A 17,824-nucleotide genomic window follows, 5' to 3' on the forward strand; every position below is an offset into this window, starting at 1 on the left:
TGCATTTCTTCCTGGCCTTTAATCCGACCCTTCACATAAATACCAACCTGTAATGAATATCTGTACTCTGCATATCTTCCTGGCCTTTAATCCAACCCTTCACATAAATACCAACCTATAATGAATATCTGTACTCTGCATATCTTCCTGGCCTTTAATCCAACCCTTCACATAAATACCAACCTGTAATGAATATCTGTACTCTGCATGTCTTCCTGGCCTTTAATCCAACCCTTCACATAAATACCAACCTATAATGAATATCTGTACTCTGTATATCTTCCTGGCCTTTAATCCAACCCTTCACATAAATACCAACCTATAATGAATATCTGTACTCTGCATATCTTCCTGGCCTTTAATCCAACCCTTCACATAAATACCAACCTATAATGAATATCTGTACTCTGCATATCTTCCTGGCCTTTAATCCAACCCTTCACATAAATACCAACCTATAATGAATATCTGTACTCTGCATATCTTCCTGGCCTTTAATCCAACCCTTCACATAAATACCAACCTATAATGAATATCTGTACTCTGTATATCTTCCTGGCCTTTAATCCAACCCTTCACATAAATACCAACCTATAATGAATATCTGTACTCTGCATATCTTCCTGGCCTTTAATCCAACCCTTCACATAAATACCAACCTATAATGAATATCTGTACTCTGCATATCTTCCTGGCCTTTAATCCAACCCTTCACATAAATACCAACCTATAATGAATATCTGTACTCTGCATGTCTTCCTGGCCTTTAATCCAACCCTTCACATAAATACCAACCTATAATGAATATCTGTACTCTGTATATCTTCCTGGCCTTTAATCCAACCCTTCACATAAATACCAACCTATAATGAATATCTGTACTCTGTATATCTTCCTGGCCTTTAATCCAACCCTTCACATAAATACCAACCTATAATGAATATCTGTACTCTGTATATCTTCCTGGCCTTTAATCCAACCCTTCACATAAATACCAACCTATAATGAATATCTGTACTCTGCATATCTTCCTGGCCTTTAATCCAACCCTTCACATAAATACCAACCTATAATGAATATCTGTACTCTGCATATCTTCCTGGCCTTTAATCCAACCCTTCACATAAATACCAACCTATAATGAATATCTGTACTCTGCATATCTTCCTGGCCTTTAATCCAACCCTTCACATAAATACCAACCTATAATGAATATCTGTACTCTGTATATCTTCCTGGCCTTTAATCCAACCCTTCACATAAATACCAACCTATAATGAATATCTGTACTCTGCATATCTTCCTGGCCTTTAATCCAACCCTTTACATAAATACCAACCTATAATGAATATCTGTACTATGCATATCTTCCTGGCCTTTAATCCAACCCTTCACATAAATACCAACCTATAATGAATATCTGTACTCTGCATATCTTCCTGGCCTTTAATCCGACCCTTCACATAAATACCAACCTATAATGAATATCTGTACTCTGCATATCTTCCTGGCCTTTAATCCAACCCTTCACATAAATATCACTCATTTTCTCTCCAGTAAAGAATGCATCATCTTCCAATACAACATCATCTGTATTCCATATTATACATCTCAGCTCAAAACTGAAAAATAAACATACACACAATGCATCATTCATTTTTATACATCATCTTTATTCCATATAACACATCTCAGCTTAAAACTAAAAAATAATGTGTGTAGTTTGTCATTCTGATTCTAGTATCACTATAACTTAATACTATACCAAATACTTTAACATTCAGAATTTCAGATTATCTCTATCACATAAAAACCTTCTGGATTGCCGGGATTTATATTAAATTTTTTGTGAAGTCATAATTTAAAATTTCCTTATTTCTCTAAAGAAAATGACAGAAGTTGTTAATTTTCATCTTTTGATTGATTGATTGTTGGTAATTTTACGTCCAGAGCAGCCAATATTTCATGCATGTTCAGGACGAGAACAAGTTCACAATAAATACAATAGGTTGTGTAATATAAGAGGCCATCTGGGATGATTGTTGGGGGAATTTGGAGTGCCCCAGGAAAATGAGGGTATATTGGATAGGGACAGAAATTTTGACTTGCAACAGGCCACCTACGTACCCCTCAAAGAGTTGTTGCAAGGGTTCTTAATTTGCAAAGAGTGTGGCACTATCTTAACACAAGGCATCAGATTTAACGTCCCCCTTCTGACTGGACCTGGCTGGAAACTTGATACATCTCGCACAGCCAAACGAATGTCCCACTATGGCAAGCTTTTTACTTTGAAAGTGCTGCTCTATAGATAAAAAGTTTAGCAAAATAAATGCATTACCTTTTTGGTTTCCTGGGACTAATATCAACAGGGGGTCCAGGTGCAGGCATATCCATTGGAAACATATCAACGAACATCTCAATTTTACCCTGAAAAAATATAGTCAATGTTTTTATGAATGAATATCTATTGTTAATAAATATACCAACTGCTATATTTTATTAAGCATGAAGAAAACAGCAGAATAAATAATAAAATGAACAACATGCAAGGCAATAGTGCAGCTTCAATGCTGCAAATAAAAGTTATATTATTTTTACTATGATTCAACAATTAAAATGTAAACACGGAAAGTACTCCATTATCCTCCTAAAATTTTAAAATTATTTGACAGAAAAAAATGAACAAGTTTACCACTAGCAACACTCTTTATTTTTTTAAATATCCATCCAGATTTAAAGAAAGTCAGACAAGACAAAACAAAACAATAAATAAACTGTTGAGGTGTCAACAAACTGACAGTGTGATGGATACCTAAACAAGAATGTGTCCAAAGTACACGAATGCCCCACTCGCATGTTCAATGGACCATGAAATTGGATAAAAAATATAATAAGGCATTAAAATTAGAAAGATAATATCATAAGGAACAAGTGTACTAAGTTTCAAGTTGATTGGACTTCATCTTCATCAAAAACTACCTTGACCAAAAACTTTAACCTAAAACATGCACTTTCATTTTCTATGTTCAGTGGACCGTGAAATTGGGGTCAAAAGTTTAATTTGGTTTTAAAATTAGAAAGATCATATCATAAGGAACATGTGTACTAAGTTTCAAGTTGATTGGACTTCAACTTCATCAAAAACTACCTTGACCAAAAACTTTCACCTGAAGCGGGACAGACAGACGAACGGACGCACAGACCAGAAAACATAATGCCCCACTACTATCGAAGGTGGGGCATAAAAATATTGTTCTCTCTGCTGCATTAAGTATAAATCAAATGTTGTGTTCCTATGGGGCCAGTTAACACAATACCTGTTCTATGCCTGGTTTGTCAGGGTTATAAAGTGGTCTGGTTTCTATGTGTTCTGGGACCAGTTTACAACCCACTTTTGGTATTTCTTCCCAATGCTTTAATACTGATAGAGCAAGGTTTTCTTCCTGACTTGTTGCTCCTGTAAAAGTCAAACCATTATAATAATTAACAACTAACAGTCTATTGATAACAGTCTTAGAATAATCATAATAGTTCCTTAAATGTAGTTATGAAATTATTAATCTTTTTTTTAATCTAAGTCTTGAGATATGGCCTTATGCTTTTTCCTAGCAAAAAGGTTTTTCATCTGAGTATGGCTGATGCCCAAGTAATGTGTGGACTAGTGATTGTTCAGACTAATAGTGTATGACTGATGACTTGTAGCCTATCAGTGTATGGCTAGTGACTTAACATCTAGAAGTGTATTGCATGTGATTTAAAACCAAGTAGTGTATGACTAATGACTTATCACCTAGCAGTGTGCAGCTAATGACTTATCATTCAGCAGAGAAAGACTAGTGACTTAACACTTAGCAGTGTTTTACTAGTGACTTAACACCTAGCAGTGTTTTACTAGTGACTTAACACATAGCAGTGTTTTACTAGTGACTTATCACCTAGCAGTGTTTTACTAGTGACTTAACACCTAGCAGTGTTTTACTAGTGACTTAACACATAGCAGTGTTTTACTAGTGACTTAACACCTAGCAGTGTTTTACAAGTGACTTAACACCTAGCAGTGTTTTACTAGTGACTTATCACATAGCAGTGTTTTACTAGTGACCTATCACCTAGCAGTGTTTAACTAGTGACTTATCACCTAGCAGTGTTTTACTAGTGACTTAACACCTAGCAGTGTTTTACAAGTGACTTAACACCTAGCAGTGTTTTACTAGTGACCTATCACATAGCAGTGTTTTACTAGTGACTTATCACCTAGCAGTGTTTTACTAGTGACCTATCACCTAGCAGTGTTTTACTAGTGACTTAACACATAGCAGTGTTTTACTAGTGACTTATCACTCAGCAGAGAATGACTAGTGACTTAACACCTAGCAGTGTTTTACTAGTGACTTATCACCTAGCAGTGTTTAACTAGTGACCTATCACCTAGCAGTGGTTTACTAGTGACCTATCACCTAGCAGTGTTTTACTAGTGACTTAACACCTGAAGTGTTTTACAAGTGACTTAACACCTAGCAGTGTTTTACAAGTGACTTAACACCTAGCAGTGTTTTACTAGTGACTTATCACATAGCAGTGTTTTACTAGTGACTTATCACCTAGCAGTGTTTTACTAGTGACTTAACACCTAGCAGTGTTTTACTAGTAACTTAACACCTAGCAGTGTTTTACTAGTGACTTATCACCTAGCAGTGTTTTACTAGTGACTTAACACATAGCAGTGTTTTACTAGTGACTTAACACCTAGCAGTGTTTTACAAGTGACTTAACACCTAGCAGTGTTTTACTAGTGACTTATCACATAGCAGTGTTTTACTAGTGACCTATCACCTAGCAGTGTTTAACTAGTGACTTATCACCTAGCAGTGTTTTACTAGTGACTTAACACCTAGCAGTGTTTTACAAGTGACTTAACACCTAGCAGTGTTTTACTAGTGACCTATCACATAGCAGTGTTTTACTAGTGACTTATCACCTAGCAGTGTTTTACTAGTGACCTATCACCTAGCAGTGTTTTACTAGTGACTTAACACATAGCAGTGTTTTAATAGTGACTTATCACTCAGCAGAGAATGACTAGTGACTTAACACCTAGCAGTGTTTTACTAGTGACTTATCACCTAGCAGTGTTTAACTAGTGACCTATCACCTAGCAGTGGTTTACTAGTGACCTATCACCTAGCAGTGTTTTACTAGTGACTTAACACCTAGCAGTGTTTTACAAGTGACTTAACACCTAGCAGTGTTTTACAAGTGACTTAACACCTAGCAGTGTTTTACTAGTGACTTATCACATAGCAGTGTTTTACTAGTGACTTATCACCTAGCAGTGTTTTACTAGTGACTTAACACCTAGCAGTGTTTTACTAGTAACTTAACACCTAGCAGTGTTTTACTAGTGACTTATCACCTAGCAGTGTTTTACTAGTGACTTATCACCTAGCAGTGCTTTACTAGTGACCTATCACCTAGCAGTGTTTTACTAGTGACTTATCACCTAGCAGTGTTTTACTAGTGACCTATCACCTAGCAGTGTGCAGCTAGTGACCTATCACCTAGCAGTGTTTTACTAGTGACCTATCACCTAGCAGTGTTTTACTAGTGACTTATCACCTAGCAGTGTTTTACTAGTGACCTATCACCTAGCAGTGTTTTACTAGTGACCTATCACCTAGCAGTGTGCAGCTAGTGACTTATCACCTAGCAGTGTTTTACTAGTGACCTTTCACCTAGCAGTGTTTTACTAGTGACCTATCACCTAGCAGTGTTTTACTAGTGACCTATCACCTAGCAGTGTGCAGCTAGTGACTTATCTCCTAGCAGTGTTTTACTAGTGACTTATCACCTAGCAGTGTTTTACTAGTGACCTATCACCTAGCAGTGTGCAGCTAGTGACTTATCACTCAGCAGAGAATGACCAGTGACTTAACACATAGCAGTGGTTTACAAGTGACTTAACACCTAGCAGTGGTTTGCTAGTGACTTAACACCAAACAGTGTTTTACTAGTGACTTAACACATAGCAGTGTATGACTAGTGACTTAGCATCTAGCAGTGTGCCTTATAGACTTATCACTCAGCAGTGTATGGTTATTGACTTATCACTCAGCAGTGTATGGTAATTGACTTATCACTCAGCAGTGTGTAGCCAGTGACTTAATACCAAGCAGGGTGTGACTAGTGACTTAACACCTAGCAGTGTTTGTCTAGTGAGTTTTCACCCAGCAGTGTATGGCTTATGACTTATCACCCAACAGTATTTGACTTAAGACTTATCACCCAACAGTGTATGATTTAAGAATTATCACCCAACAGTGTATGACTTAAGACTTATCACTCAATAGTGTATGACTTAAGACTTATCACCCATCAGTGTATGACTTAAGACTTATCACCCAACAGTGTATGACTTAAGACTTATCACTCAATAGTGTATGACTTAAGACTGATCACTCATTAGTGTATAACTTAAGACTTACCACCAAACAGTGTATGACTTAAGACTTATCATCCAACAGTGTATGACTTATGGCTTATCACCCAACAGTGTATGACTTAAGACTTATCACTCAGCAGTGTATAACTTAAGACTTACTTCCCAACAGTGTATGACTTATGACTTATCACTCAATAGTGTATGACTTAAGACTTATCACTCAGCAGTGTATGACTTAAGACTTATCATCCAACAGTGTATGACTTAAGTACAGCTATTTGTAAGATCCAGGCAGGGGGTGATTCATGTCATGTCTCAGAACTGCTTTATTCTTTTATATAATAGGCAGCTAAGATTGAAATAAAGTTTGCAAGCTTTTTTTTAAAATTTTGTTGAACGGTTGCTATGGAAACATGCAGCCATTTTTTTGAGGAATTTCTGATGAAAACAGACATGAAAATTGGAAAATGTCTACTTTTTGGTTGCAGCAATTTTATGATAATGACAATTTCAAGAAGAACAAAATTTCAACATATTATTAGGCATTATTTGAAGTTTATATTTTGATGTTGAAGTTGTGAAATTTATTTTGGATATAGGGCTAAAATGGTATTTAAAAAGGTGCAAAAATCCGTATTTTGACATTTTCTGAAAATAGCTTAAATATCATATATTAAATTAAGAAAAAATGACATTGAGCAGACAAGTTCATTATAAACTATGACTTCATCTTAAAGTTGATACATTGAATAATAAAAAACAGGAAAAAAACATCTGGGTTTTTTTGAAATTTTTTGTTACCATGGCAACAAAAATTGGTAAAATTCGTAAAAATGTCAAAACACAATACTGGTTCATTATCAAAATGTTTGCTATTTTTATTATATTAATGTAATTTAACAGACAATAAAACTTATGATTTGTTTGAAAATGATAAAAAATTATATAAGCTTTGATTTAAGTGGCTGAAAGACAATAGCAACCAAAAAAAGCCCTAGCAACCGGTCTGAAATTGCTGAATTAATTCAGAATCAGCATCAAATACATGGTTTTCTAGGTATTAGATACATATAAATAATGGAGTTTGAATTTTATACTCAACAGTTAAATAGTTAATTTACAATTGATCTGCTTTTGGTTACCATGGGAACAAAAAAGTTCAGATTTGATACAAACTATTTTGTACTTTATAATATCTGTTTTGCAGCCCTGTAAATGGACTTCTTTCAACAAGCAATCATATTTCTCTATATTTTCAACTCATATCTCTTGATTTCATGGAAGGGTCATTTGGTTATTGTAATAACTAAGTATGGCATAGACATTTTAGATGGAGAGACAGTTAATAATGTAGGACTGCTGAATTTGGTGCATGGTTTCCTTAAAAATTTGTATTCCTGGATTTTTCTTAATATCTCAAAATTCAAATTTTATTTTGGTTTAGAATCGTAAAAGTAAATGGTACGTCTAAACACTGCTAAGGACTCATTAGTGCACTAAAGACCTATATAATGCCACTAAAGACTAGAAGGAGTGCTGCTATATATTTTATTTTTACATATTATGGTAAAGATAGATATTTAATGCAAAAAAATCGAATTTTATAGAAAAAAATAATCATAAATAAATAAGATATTCAACATTATTTAGACGGTTCATTCCTCCTATTCCCGCTTTTTTATAAATCTGGTAAGAAATTTAAAATTTCATGTGGGAATAGGAGGAAAACATATGCAAACAAAGGATTATCCTTAATCAACTTTTAATTGGCCAATGTTTTTTGGGATAGGAAATAGGTCATTTTGTATATGTTTGAATTTTGTATTTTTAATTCAAATAAAAATGAAAGAAATGGAAGAAAATTGAGAATGGAAATTATGAATAAGTGAAAGAGATAGAAACGTGACCATATAGCATAAACAATCGAAATAAAGAAATGTAGCAAATTATCTTATATTTCTTTTATAACACAAATTCAAAAGTAAAGTCACACAAGCATTATAATATGAAACAAATAATACTAATATTGTAGCACACGCATCAGAAATTCACCGTATATTAGTCTATTAAAGTTTTTTAATCTATCGCTGGCTTATTGTTCGCTAGCTTGAGTAGTTCTATTCAACGTGAATAAGGTGGGTGGCTGCATCGCCAAACTATTCTGTTGTTACTTCTTGGTGGAGTATTAATGCTGCATAGTGAATAATGGTTGAGGCCTAGATTCCTCATGTTTCAGTAGTTTTATTTGTTTAAAATGTTTGGTCGCGGGTGCTGGAATGTTTCGACGACTTGCTTTGCTATCCCTTTAGATGATGTGTCGTCTCAGTAAACCCAGTTTGTAAATGAACAGTGTATCAAACTTCGTTTAGGTGAATTTTAAATTAAACTTGATTGTTATAAAAACAATTTATAAATAATCAAAACATTTATTGAAGAAATCGTGATTTTTAAAAAGTGTGAATAGGAGGAAGACACCATTAAGACATGTGCCTGTTTTTCTTTGATATGCGGAAAAAAATCAATGAACTGATTGACAGATGCCAAATAACATAACAACAGTTACTGATTAAAAAATCATGATCTTTTATTTTAAGTAATTTGTTTTTCAACTAGTTTGATATCTGTTTACAAAGCCTTCATATGGTACTATGTGGTATGTGCTTTACTTACTGTTGAAGGTCGTAGGGTGAACACATGGTTATTATTTCTGTTTCAATTCGTTTCTTGTGAAGATTTGTCTCATATCATAAGTTTCACCCATGTCCGTCAGTACTTTAGTCGTCAGGAAGTTTGTTTCTATTTTCTTATTTTAGTTTGCCTCAACCAAATGTTATGAAACATTATATACACAATGCTTATTACCACAAAACAGAGATCAAGTTTGAATTTAGTTGATGTCAATTTAACTGTTCCCGAGTTATGCCCGTTTTGCGTGACTTTTCTTTGTATGATACTTTAAAAATTGTTAAAACCGAGAACCAGATCAGTTTCATAGACGGATCCTGGGGGGCCCGCCCCCCCTTTCGTGGGAAAAATTTGGTTGAATATATAGGGAATCACTGAAGTGTGACTGGAGCAGCCCCCCTTTATGTCAGTGTCAGCCCTTACAAAAAGTTCTGGATCTGCCACTGAGTTTAGAACTGTATATATAGTTTACCTTAAATGACCTGGTTAAGTGAAGAAATGAGTAGGTTCAGTAAGACCCCTTTTTGGCCCAAAAATATAGCAGTTTTAGGTAATTGTGAAAATTTAATCCTTAAGCTATATTTTGGAAAGAAAAATGCCTTTTCTAAATAAATATGAGCTGTTTTTAAAAATACAATGCACAAATATCGCGATCTAGCATCATAACGTTATGCTAAATTACTGAAATCTTCAAAATTTTAGCATTTTGGTTAATCTATAGACGGTTTCCGTCTAAAATAAAAGTGGCCGTATTCGTGTTCATTCATAATATTGAAATGTAAGTTGTATTTGTTGATGATACATAACATATATAAAGGTTGAGGATGAATACGTTTTTTGGCATATTTGATAGATTTTTCATATTTAAGCTTGAATCAGAGCGTTTTTAATGAATAAATCAGTTAAAATCTTTCACTTAAACTAATCGAATCAATTGAAATAGACTCTTGAGTGTTTAAAAAGTGTCCAAAAACTTTCGTTTGATGAACCTGAAATTTGAGGCCAAAATCTGGCCCTTACCGCACCTACTCCTTTTTAAAAGGGACCATTTGACCTTTAAGGAAAACGTTTCTGGAGCCGTTTTTTTCTGTCATACATGCCATATAATATTTTTCGACTTTCATGTATTTATTTTTGATCATTTCTGTTAATATAAAAAAGAAGATGGTGTATAATTGCCAAATTGAAACAACTCTTCATATACAAGAGACCAACATGAAACAATAACTATAGGTTATCATACAGCCTTCAACATTGAACAAAGCCCATGCCGCATAGTCAGCTATGAAAGGTCCCAAAATGACAATGTAAATCACTTCAAACAAGAAAACATATTTATTTACAAAAAGTGAACGAAAAACAAATATGTAACACATAAGCAGACGACAACCACTAAATTATATGCTCCTGACTTAGGACAGGCACATTCATAGAGAATGTGGCAGGGTTAATTTTAACCCCGCCACATTCTCTATGTATGTGCCTGGCCCAATTTAGCTTAAATATTTTAGCCTGTGCAATTTAACTTAAATATGTTAGCAGGATCCCAACTATATATTAATTAATCCTCAAGAAAATCTTTATATAGATAAATTAGTAATGATTTAGAATTTGACATATTGTGTAGACACCTATAACTACTAGTACTGTTGAAATCTAAATGTTGCCTAAATAACCAAAAACAGTAAAATTTTATTAAAATTACCAATTTAGGGTCAGCAACCCAACAACGGGTTGTCCGATTCATTTCAGGGCAGATAGATCTTGACCTGATAAACAATTTTACCCCAGTCAGATTTGATGTAAATGCTTTGGTTTTTGAGTTATAAGCCAAAAATTGCATTCTACCCCTATGTTCTATTTTTAGCCACGGCGGCCATCTTGGTTGGTTGGCCGGATCACCGGACAAATTATTCAATTTAGATACCCCAATAATGATTGTGGCCAAGTTTGGTTTAATTTGACCCAATAGTTTCAGAGGAGAAGATTTTTGTAAAAGTAAACAACGACGGATGACCACGCCGGAGGCAAAGTGATGGGAAAAGCTCACTTGGCCCTTTGGGCCAGGTTAGCTAAAAAGGTGGAATATTCCAGTTTTCAGACAATGCTTTGAGCAGTTACGAACTTTGGTGACGGGTTTATATCTATTAACTTAACCCCCCTTTAGTTTTTTTTTTTATGAATTTGTGATATGACATTGAGAAGTTATTACAAATTAATTATTCTTTGCAAAATCGACAAGCGTAACATGACGCATCTGTTTTTATTTTTATTTTATGGAATTGCACCCCTTTCAAAGTCTAGGATCAGTTAAGAGTACATTTGAACTTTGCAGTATATCTGAGGTAGTTAATGTACACCTTAGCTGTGCATGATCCTGATCTAGTTTAGAGCTTATATATGCTCCAATGCAGGTCTTTTTATAATGGTTTGGAAACAATTGAGAACATTGAATTCCCAATACTGCAGAATTCAACAAATAATAACAAATAAAAACTCCAAGGAGAAAATACGTTAACATGGTGATATAATTTAAGAGAGCCCCACGCAATGTTTTGTTTATTTTGGTCAGGTAGTATTCAAACTTTGTTACTACAATGCTAGCTATGATTTACATATTTTCAATTTTCGGAAAAAACACACGAGGAAATCTAAAATTCTGGGTTGAACTGCAATACCAACTAAGCTCTGAAGCTAAAACCAAGTTATATCGATGTTATACACGTATATGAAATTTCTGAAAATGAAATTGATTCTATTCATAATCAGGCTCTCTGACCAAACGTCATCTTTTCAAGAATCTACATGTATGATTTTTTTTGGATTTTTTAAATAAATCTAACCCCCCTTTTTTTCCTAACATTTTGTTCTTATCCCAATGTTTCATTATATATGACATTTGTTAAACCTTCTGAAAAGAACAGACAAGACCGTGAGTGAAGCAAAGCATGCAGTCATATTCCAATTTGAATATTAACACCGTCTATATTTGTAATATATGTATTTTTACCTAAATTTCTAAATTTGATACATTTTAAAATAGATGTTGCTATGGTTAATATGTATTTCCATGGTAACTATTGAAGTCAGCAACTATCAACGATGGTAATTAAGAGTAAGGTCATGCTTAAATGTAATTTTGTTATCAGTTATGAAACAATTTAGTACATTGAAGCTCTAAAACTGCAATATTCTGCAAATAATAACTCCGTTTCTAAGGAAAAAATCGGTTGCTATGGTGATAAAACTAAAGAAAGTCCCAAGCTTTTTTCTATTTTATTTGGTAAAGTAGTATCCAAACTTCGTAACTAAAGTGCTAACTATGCTATACACAGTTGCTCTTTTCTGAAAAATACCATAGAAAATTTGATAATATCGCAAAAATCTCAAATTCAGAAAAGTTGAAAATATGCAGCTTTTGGCAAAAATTTTCAAAAAATCTACAAATTTGGTTTACATGCAATCTTAACTAAAATGATGCTAAAACCTAGTTGTATCAATGTTACATATGAAAATTAATGAAAAATGCTTGATTCTTTTCCTAGTCAGGCTCCGAATTGTAGTGATTTAGCTGATTTTAGAAAGATTTTACTATGCTTCACAACCAAAAAATAGAGTGTCCGTTACCATGGCAACCACTCATATTTTCCCACTCATATTTATTTTTTGAGCAGTATTCAGTTACTGCTTCCTCTAGGCCATTTATAGAAAAAATCTGAAACCCTCATAAATCACATGTATATGGTACCCTGCCTGGTTCTTACAAAGAGCTGTACTTAAGACTTATCACCCAACAGTGTATGACTAATGACTAATCACCCAACAGTGTATGACTTAAGACTTATCACTCAACAGTGTATGACTTATGACTAATCACCCAACAGTGTATGACTTAAGACTTATCACCCAACAGTGTATGACTTAAGACTTATCACCCAACAGTGTATGACTTATGACTAGTCACCCAACAGTGTATGACTTAAGACTTATCACCCAACAGTGTATGACTTATGACTAATCACCCAACAGTGTATGACTTATGACTAATCACCCAACAGTGTTTGACTTATGACTCAGCAGTGTATGACTTATTACTTATCATCCAACAGTGTATGACTTATGACTAATCACCCAACAGTGTATGACTTAAGACTTATCACTCAGCAGTGTATAACTTAAGACTTACTTCCCAACAGTGTATGACTTAAGACTTATCACCCAACAGTGTATGACTTAAGACTTATCATCCAACAGTGTATGACTTAAGACTTATCATCCAACAGTGTATGACTTAAGACTTATCACCCAACAGTGTATGACTTAAGACTTATCACCCAACAGTGTATGACTTATGACTAATCACCCAACAGTGTATGACTTAAGACTTATCACCCGACAGTGTATGACTTATGACTAATCACCCAACAGTGTATGACTTAAGACTTATCACCCAACAGTGTATGACTTATGACTAATCACCCAACAGTGTATGACTTAAGACTTATCACCCAACAGTGTATGACTTAAGACTTATCACCCAACAGTGTATGACTTAAGACTGATCACTCATTAGTGTATAACTTAAGACTTACCACCAAACAGTGTATGACTTAAGACTTATCATCCAACAGTGTATGACTTATGACTAATCACCCAACAGTGTATGACTTAAGACTTATCACCCAACAGTGTATGACTTATGACTAATCACCCAACAGTGTATGACTTAAGACTTATCACCCAACAGTGTATGACTTATCACCCAACAGTGTATGACTTATTACTTATCACCAAGCAGTGTATATGGCTCACCTATTAGTAAACGGGTATTGACTTAGAACCAGTAGTAGTGTATGGATATTGATTTAACACTATTAGTAGTGTATGGATAGTGGAGGATCACCTAGCAGTCCGGTCCATAATATAGCTTGTATGACTAGTGACTTTCCCTTATATGGAGAAAAAATTGTTACCTTTAAATGGAACCCTATGTCACCTGTGATTGCTATTGTCAGTTTAGAAATGTAATGTTGACCAACTTTTTTAACAGTAAAATAAGTTAAAGTTATAAAAACAAACATTTCCAAAAAATCCAGAAAGACTTGACACAGATATTGATGTTATAATTTTTTTTAACCACAGACTGAACCTGTAAAATCGCTATTGTCTTGCTTCCATGACTTTTCTCATAGACTAGACAAAAAGGAAGTTTATTTAGACAAGAAAGCAAAAAAGGACATTTAAGTTTTTTTGGTGCTTTTTTTTATTTCCTATTGTAATAACAAGACCTTTACATGGACTCTTTTTAAAGGCATATCTGAATAAAATAAAAACTGAAATATCAAAATACTTCCTTCATCTTTTATTATAATTCAATCCTCAAAATGTTTTTTTCCCTAATTCCTGGAAATGAAATAGAAATAAAATTTGGTAATAATAATAGCATTATGCAAGTCATTAACACTTGTCTTTGTATTTTTTAAAAGAAAAATAAGGAAACAAGGAAAAGAAGATGAACAAGGAAGACCCAAAACTTCTTCTTCTGACATTTTATTTTTTCCTCATGTCATTTTTAAATTCTGCTGTGTCATGATATCAAGCATCAATTTACTAGTAAATCATGATTTATTCATTGGTATTGTCATTTTTTCTAACTTTAACATCCTAAATCATTCTACCCGGTAATGCTAACAAATTTTGGAATATAAATTTTTAAATGGGGTATTTTTTAAATGGTAATTCAAACTATGTTCTGCTATGGTAAAACAGCTTAGTTTGTTCCACGTGAATTTACTTTAGATTTCAGAAATCATTAGAAATCAAGGAATGTACCGTACCTATCTCCTTTTGAAGAGCTCATATACCTTTATCTGGGTTTAGCTATTCTTTTTGATTTTTCTGTTGAGGTTTTAGATTTACAAACTTTCCTATTCTTTTGTAAGTTTGATATTAAAAAATACTTTGACTATCCTTCCCTTTAGAATGGGGTTCAGTATTCACTGTAAGAACCTATATTTTAGACAACATACATTTGTGATGCTATCATTGCTATCAAACTAAGTACAAATATCAGACACTTCAGATGACAAAACCTAGGCTTATCACATCATAAATAAACAAAGCAAGATGTCTTAATGAATCTTTAACACTTCTTAAAACTCCTATAATACAAGAACCTTGACATTGCAGCTTAACTAGTGTTTTTCAAGGACCTATATCAAGGTCAGGTTTAGGATTTTTTCCTCAGATATTCAGACTCCTTGTTTTTTTTCTGCAATATGGGGTGAAATATTTTGTCCAATCACACCAACTTTTCTTTTAATATAGCTCATAAAAGGTCATTTACCAAAATTTAAGCAGGTTCTAGAATTATTTTCTATCGATTTGAGACCCCAATAATACCAAATGCAAATATAATGTAAGAGTGTAAGTTAGCCTTTTCCCACCATTTTTTGTTAAATAAAATATCTTAAAAAGGAGATCAATAACCTATCTATAATTTTGGCTTATATTTGTCCTTAATAAATGCTCTTTTGACTTATAGTATGAATTTAAATTTTAGATTTTTTTTAATCATGCCTAAGTACATCCTTAAAAAGGTGTTGTTTTAACATCCAAAGATGATAAATTAATCTTAGAAGATGAAAACATCAGTTATGCTCAAACCTTGTGTATATTTTTTATGCAACTTATATTTCTGATGTTCCATCTGTATAGTGATAAAGAAATGTGACTTTAAGTTGTTTTCATTTAAAATTTAGAACATCTTTAAAATTTAATTACAAACAAAAGTGAATCAACACCTTGTGAATCTATAGAACGCTAGAGTCCATAAAGTGGATACCTCGGGTATTCAGGGTCTTTATGATAAAAAAAACATCTTTAACATTTGATTAACAATTGATTTTCCAAACAATTGCTTATCATGTTAAAATTACATGTGATCCCGTCAGATTTAACCTGATAAAACCACAATTGAAAAAACTAATTCCAAAATGTTGATCTAATTAAACGGTATGAAAAATTCAACCTCAGCAGTCTGTGGATGTTTCCTGACTAAAAACATATTGGTACCAGTTCTGTCATTAATCAGGGCACCAGTTCATTAATCAGAAAGTCATTTGGGTCAAGATAATCTAATAGTAAAAGCTATAATACTCTGTTATAATCACTTGATGTTTTACAATAAGAGTACAGACATGTCTCAATGTTTCATGATGTTAAAACATAATTCACTCAAACCAATAATTGTATAAAGTTGATTGTACTGTGTCAGCCTTGTAATCTAAAAACTTCTGACCAACATTTCTGTAACCTATGAATTGGATGAATAATACTGTGGATTCATTAATATTAGTTGGATACTAATTTTAGTGGATTTCGTGGGTACAGGAGAACCACAAATTTAAATGTTAAATGAATAGGATTGAGTTCAGACTTTGCAAATACCAGGAAATCAAATATCAACTATTATGTAAGTGTTCTTCAAACCACAAAAATTGATACCCACGAAAATAAATGAATCTACAGTATTCAATAATAACAAAATCCTTACCATCCTCATCATCATTTGCCACGAGAGGCTGTGTAAAGATACGATTAGCCACTCGTACTTTCCCTGGCTGGTAATGGGGACCATCTATTTTACCATCCTTACATAGCTTGGCTAATGCCTGGGTAGGCTTCATAGGATCTCTCCAGGCATTGTATCCAGCTCTGTAAAAAAAAAAGATATGGAATAGAACGTTAAAGGAGACAGAGTAATGGGTTAAGTCTTGCACTAAACAACAACCTGGCAGACAGATGGACAACCTCATCATATCTTACCCCTTCAATGATATTGTTACTATACTGGTATACATTTTCATAAAAAAAATTGATTGAGCTTCAAAGTTATCATTTATTGTTAGACTGACTGTTACTTGTTTAAGGCCATATTCAGCACTCTTGACTAAACATTGGGGCTATTTTTTTTAGATTCCTATTCAAATAAGATAAGAGTCAAGTAAGTTATGCCACTTGTTTAAATCAAACTCACAAACACAGTGTTCACAGACTATTGGATCACTATAGATGATTTACTTGTATCACTAGGCCCCATTATCAGGTTATTAGACAGGGGATAATAAGACTATGATTTTATGACTAAATGATAGTTAGCCTAAGATGTTATGAGATCAAGGATAATGTCACAATTACAAAAATTAGGAGATGTGGTATGATTGCCAATGAGACGACTATTAATCAGACTCCAAATGACATGAACGTAATCTACTAAGTTGAATTCTCAAAGGAAGCATACTTGTTCAAAATATAATCAAGCAAAGATTAGAGCTTATAGCTCATTCACAAATGCACAGCTTATATTCTAGTTGTTAAAAAACAAAATTAATCACATATATTTTTTTTCAATGCAGTGCCAAATGATTCTGATACACTTAATCTTCACAAATGCCTACATCCCAATATAAATCCTGTATCTCTTTCAACATGAACTATGACAAACGAGAGACCAGCGTAGAGAAAACAATAACTTATAACGGCAGACAGTAAAAGTTAAAATGGTTTACATGTACATTGTTATATTTAATCTGGATGATGGAACAATTTAATTCAGGTGAGTTAAAAGCCTCAGAAACTGATAAATCCATCTTCGTGATTTACTTGGCTTTCTTGATAATTACAAAACAAATCTATGAA

The 17,824-nt window shown here is 33.5% G+C and overlaps 1 protein-coding gene across 4 annotated transcripts in view; it reads right to left on the reverse strand.

Moving 5' to 3' along the window:
* Positions 1–17,824, reverse strand: part of LOC134695637 (otoferlin-like) — a 133,112-nt gene that overhangs the window by 19,762 nt on the left and 95,526 nt on the right. For all 4 annotated transcript variants that reach the window (XM_063556962.1, XM_063556981.1, XM_063556955.1 and 1 more), the window contains 4 exons: positions 16,680–16,840; positions 3,318–3,457; positions 2,339–2,427; positions 1,476–1,622 (listed from right to left, as the gene is read on the reverse strand). In XM_063556962.1, coding sequence (XP_063413032.1) covers positions 1,476–1,622; positions 2,339–2,427; positions 3,318–3,457; positions 16,680–16,840 — 537 coding nt within the window. The remainder of the gene's footprint in view (positions 1–1,475; positions 1,623–2,338; positions 2,428–3,317; positions 3,458–16,679; positions 16,841–17,824) is intronic.

The sequence above is a fragment of the Mytilus trossulus genome, chromosome 1, assembly GCF_036588685.1.
Source record: "Mytilus trossulus isolate FHL-02 chromosome 1, PNRI_Mtr1.1.1.hap1, whole genome shotgun sequence".
NCBI classification, from domain to species: domain Eukaryota; kingdom Metazoa; phylum Mollusca; class Bivalvia; order Mytilida; family Mytilidae; genus Mytilus; species Mytilus trossulus.